This window comes from Nicotiana tabacum, chromosome 13, assembly GCF_000715075.1.
Source record: "Nicotiana tabacum cultivar K326 chromosome 13, ASM71507v2, whole genome shotgun sequence".
Classification (NCBI taxonomy): Eukaryota; Viridiplantae; Streptophyta; class Magnoliopsida; order Solanales; family Solanaceae; genus Nicotiana; species Nicotiana tabacum.
This window is the reverse complement of record NC_134092.1, coordinates 68,353,584-68,359,017: the sequence shown is the minus strand read 5'-3', so window position 1 is coordinate 68,359,017 and position 5,434 is coordinate 68,353,584. Positions and strand designations below refer to the sequence as shown.

Sequence of the window (5,434 nt, the reverse complement as noted above, 5' to 3'; positions counted from 1 at the left end):
TTTCTTATATTTAGAGAGATATCACGTCATCACTTCTATAATCTGGATATACGTAGGCACTCACACACGAAAGAATGTTCGGAGGGATAAAATTTAACTTAGTATAAACAGTAAATTTTAATTGTGCAAAATTCTTTCTTTTAAGAATAATCAATAGTAAGCAACCTGAATTTACAGATCGATGCTAGTTAAAATGGTCAAGAGAACTTTACATTATGATTTGCGATCTCTTCCCACCGTAAATTATAGTATAATCGCAAAATCTAAAACTTTTTGCATAAGTAAATAAGATCTCGTAAGCTCAACTTATTCATTAGTTTGAAGAATTTGAAATACCAACGACTAACTTCCTTTTATTTTGAATATTTTCTAAAGAATATAGTTAAAGAACCTCGGCCCATGCAAAAAGTTTCACAAACGTTCGTAAAAGAAGAAAGATTTTTTTAAAAAAATGTGCAGTATAGTTAAAGAAAAGCAGAATGGAGAAGATAGATCATCAAAGTTATAGGAGATAAGTGCATATCTGTGAGAGCCAAACCTACTACCTGGAATAAATTATCGGTGTCAGTTCTAAATAAGTTTGTTTAAAGAAATACTTATAGAAGTCATCAAGTCAAGTGAACAATAAGAATCTATCTATTCCTCTTCCATTCTCCTTCATTGTTACAAAATTTGGTCGGTGTGCTTTGTGTACTTAGACGTTCTCGAAACCAAGGAAACGTATTAATAATTCTAAAAGATGAACCGTTTCTTATTAAATGAAAGGTCAACCATTTTTTAGAAGCTAAAAGGTGTCAAAATGGTTGTTTTGTAAAGTCGCACCTTTTAATGCATTTTCAGACACTTATAAACTTTTAAAAAATAAAATAAATAAACAAAAAAGGCCAAAAATGAGAAAAAAGATAAGTAGGAATCATGAGAAAGCCACATCACCTTCCTTTTCCCCTGCTTTATTTGCTGTTAGGCAGTGGACAAAAAATGTAGTAGAGTGCTAAAGCCCACGCACATTTTAGGCCCAACCCACAGTTTTACCCTCTTTCCCTAGACTGACTATTCGAGACGCCATTGCTGAGAGTTCCGTATCACTCTACACGACTGCAATCTGCACATCTCCGAATTCGTAAATCAAAAGAATCATGGGAAGTCGATTAGGAAGAAGAGTTGTAAACTTCGCTAATCTTCCGATTAAGCTTCTCATGCCTTCTTCTTTCTCCAACATCACTGAGATCTCCCTCAAAACCATCCCCTCTGCTTCCAAGGTAACATCTTTTTTATTATATTTCACATCATTATCCCATTTTATGCTATGGCGTTTGGCTCGAAACATAATTAAAAAAAAAAAAATACTTTTGAAACAAGCCATAGGTATTTGTATGACTATAAATTTATCTTATTAAGGTAAAACGAAATGTTTTAAGTTAAGTAGTTTTTAAATACAATGGCAGGCAACCCTTCAATCCCAACATAAGCTATATGAATCTTCAATATTCATTTTGTTCTATTCAATAATTCGGGATTCTCTGATACAAAAGATTTTAATTTTTTCTTGGAATTTTATGTATAGATTGAGATAAAGAGGGTATTGGAGTCATTGTACGGCTTTGAAGTTGAAAAGGTCCAAACTTTAAACATGGATGGAAAGAAGAAGAAGAGAGGTGGACTATTAATTGCTAAACCAGACTACAAAAAAGCTTATGTTACACTTAAGAACCCTTTGTCTATATCGAGGGATCTTTATCCTATACGAATGATCGAAGAGGAAAAGAAAAATATGAGCAAGAAATCTAAGTCTAGCATTGTTGATGATGAGCCTAAGAAGATGCATTGGCTTGACGAGAAGAGAGACATGAGGAGTAGTTCAGAGAGGAGATTCAGTCGTGGTCGTGATCGTGAACATGGTGGAGAACGTTCTTCAGATGTTGGTGCTGCAGCAGCAAAGTTCCCTTGGAGTAGTACGAGGTCTTATGCTCCTAGGTAGATCATCTATTTTCTTTGGAATAATTTGAATTTTCTTGGAAATGTTGCTAGTTTAATTCTGAAAAGCTATATGGAGTTTTATGGTTTTATGTTAACTAGCTTTATGGAACGCATGTGTACCTATATTAATAAATACATATTTTTTTTAAAATTACGTAAATATTATCAAACTATGTACGTCCGTCTCATATTATCTGTCATGATTCTCTTGTACACGCCTCTTAAGAAAAATTAATTAGGATGAGATTTTGACTACTTTACTCTTATTCATGTCGTAATATTTAATCTTTCTTCATTGGTATTTGAACAAAGTTATCCATAATTGAGGTGTTTGTAGTCTTCAGGGATAATTATTACTAAGAGTAAAAAAGAAAAAAAATAATCAATTTTGTTTTGAACTTCTAAAGTGATAAATAATTTGAGACAACTATTTTTAGTAACCACGACTGATAATATGAGACAGAAAGAGTATTTGACTAATATAAATTATATAACAAAAGTTAAAAATAATATTCTAGAAAATGCTGAATGTTGCCATTTCGTTAGCTCAATAAATGAAGAAATCATGTTTGACATAAGTTTTTAGATGCTTTATGGTGATTTATGAGGACATATGTGGTCTTATAAAAATTATTGTTATTTTAGTGACTTAATACTGAAAACAAAACACAAAAGAGAATAAAAAAGTTGGTCTTGTAGCTGCCAAAAAATTAATATTGACAATGTAAAGTCTAAAAAATGACTACCGTTAAATTAATATCTTACAATAAATAATTTAATATAAAAAAATATAGTGAAGCATCATCATTTGTTAAACTAAATGCAAGAAAAGAAAAAAAAATGACAACTTGTTTACAATACATTTTTTCCCTACTATTCCATCCTTCAATTTCTTATGATACATATGATTTATTAGTATAATTTTGATATATAAATTTCAATATCTTATTTAAGCTCACTTATCTGATTGGGTTTGTGCTTTAACATGTAAAAGTTCGGTAGCAAAAATATTAAAGTACATTATAGTTATTATTACTATAATTATATTATTTTCAAATGTAGTCTTGTCATTTGTAAACTTATTTATAGATAATATTTTTACTCGTCCTAATATGTTTATAGGTTTGATTTACGATGTATCAGAGACTTCAATAGTTGTGAACTTGAAATTACAAAGTCTAAAAAATAATTACGGTTGGGTTAGTATTTACGATAAATAGTTTAATTAAAAATTCCCCAAAACTTTCAACAGGTAAATGTTTCATTTTCAAATGGCAAGAGGAAAATACACCTCTATGTCTACATGTCAATATGTATGTGAAGTCATGAATGACGCAATACCGTACAACATGAGGAAAATGCATCTCTATGCATGTATGTCAAGTGTGCATGTCGAATGCAATGCAACTCAGTGATAAAACTATATGCATACTCTCAAAGTATCCATTCACTCAGTCCTCACAGTCTCAACATCACTGTCTCTCACTTCCACTCAGCACACACAATCACTCAGCACTGAACAGGGCAGATCCAACCCTCAACACTCTCAGTCACTCAACATTATACAGGGCAGATCCAGCCCAAATGAATCAATAGCAGCTGCACTCACTGTGGGTGTGCAGACTCCGGAGGGGCAGATCCAGCCCAAGTGCTATAATAAGCCAATCATGGCATGAATCAATAAAACCTGCTGCGGCGTGCAGCCCGATACCATCATGAATCAATAATACAGGGCAGGTCCAGCCCAAGAATAATAAATCCTGCTGCGGCATGCAACCCGATCCCATCAATACCACTCACAATCTGGCCCTTAGGCCCCAACTCAGTCATCAATCTTTCTAGTCTCTCGGGCTCACAATGACATAAAAATCAGCCCAAAATGATGATATGAAGTATCAATAAATAGCAACAGAGACTGAGATATGATATGCAAATGAACGAGTATGACTGAGTATGTAACTACAATTTAAGCAAATAACTTCACAATAAATATGACCTTAGTGGGACCCAATAGAATAATGATATAGCCTAAACATGGTTTCTAACATGGACTACATCTCAATTACTTAAAAGCTCAAAGTCAACCAAAAAAGTCAAACCCGGACCCGCACCTCAGAATCCGACAAAACTCACAAAATCCGATAACTCATTCAATTACGAGTCCAACCATACTAGTTTCACTCAAATCCGACTCCGAATCGATGCTCAAAACTCGAAAATTCACTTTATGAAATTTTAGACAAAACCCCCCAATTTTCTCTTTAAAATTCACAATCCAATTACCAAAAAAACGAATATTAATCCGTAAAATACAATCACAAACGAGTCAAGAATGCTTACCCCAATCTACGTGGTGAATTTCCTCTCTCAAGTCGCCCAAACCGAGCTCCAAAAATTCAAAAATGGGTAAAAATATCAAACCCTCGAACTTAAAGCATTCGGCCCAGCACTGTTCGTATTTGCAGACAGTAGGTCGCTTCTGCGGCAAAATTCTTCGCTTCTGCGAAAGCAGTTTGGCCCAGTACCCCTCGCACCTGCGGTAAAACAATTCCGCTCCCGCGAAGCTCGTCGCGTCTGCGTTCCAATTCATCGTACCTGCGCTGTCGCAAGTGTGCCAATTTTCTCGTTGCCAGCCTTCCATTTCCGCTTCTGTGCCTCATTCCTCCTACCCGCGACTCTCGCACCTGCGCCCAGTGGTCCGAAGGTGCGACCATACCAGACTTTGCCCAGAACAAGCCTCCTTCAGCAAATACAACATGCGACAAAAATGATCTGAACCTTATCCGAAACTCATTAGAGCCTCTCGGGACACCGTTCAAATATATTAACAAGCCCCATAATATAACACGGACCTACTCGAGGCCTCAAATCATGCATAACAATATCAAAACGACAAATCACACCTCAAATCGAACTTAATGAACTTTTGAACTTTCAACTTCCAAAACTCGCACCGAAACATATCAAATCAACCTGTAATGAGCTCAAATTTTGTACACAAGTCCCAAATGACATAACGAAACTATTCAAATTCCCGGAACCACAATCCGAACCCGATATCATCAAAGTTAACTCCCGGTCAAATTTATGAACTTTTCAAACCTTCAAATTTTTAACTTTTGCCAATTAGCGTCGAAACCTTCTAGAAATATCCAAATGCAAATCAGGGCATACGCCCGAGTCCAATATCACCATCCAGACCTAACTGGACCATCAAAACTCCAATCCGAGGTCAAATACTAAAAAGTCAAACTTGGTCAACTCTTCAAATTTTAAAGCTTAAATCATAAAATTTATTTTTCCAAATCAATTCCGAATAATCTAAAAATCAAAACCGGTGATTCACACAAGTCATAATACATCATACGATGCTGCTCAAGGCTTCTAATAGCTTAACGGAATGCAAATGCTCAAAATGACCCGGTCGGGTCATTACATTTTCCCTCACTTAAACATA

At 34.9% G+C, this 5,434-nt stretch overlaps 1 protein-coding gene across 1 annotated transcript; it reads left to right on the top strand.

The window, feature by feature from the left end:
* Positions 1-990: 990 nt before the first annotated feature.
* On the top strand, positions 991-2,137 carry LOC107762107 (uncharacterized). Its single transcript, XM_016580432.2, has 2 exons — positions 991-1,259; positions 1,565-2,137. Exons 1-2 carry the CDS (start codon positions 1,137-1,139, stop codon positions 1,976-1,978), a joined length of 537 nt encoding a protein of 178 aa, XP_016435918.1. The 5' UTR covers positions 991-1,136; the 3' UTR covers positions 1,979-2,137.
* Positions 2,138-5,434: the final 3,297 nt, after the last annotated feature.

Excerpts from the sequence above, each read along its gene's own strand:
- LOC107762107 (XM_016580432.2), top strand. The coding sequence starts at position 1,137 with ATGGGAAGTCGATTAGGAAGAAGAGTTGTAAACTTCGCTAATCTTCCG. Across the intron at positions 1,260-1,564 it reads CCATCCCCTCTGCTTCCAAG|ATTGAGATAAAGAGGGTATT; the intron begins GTAACATCTTTT and ends TTTTATGTATAG.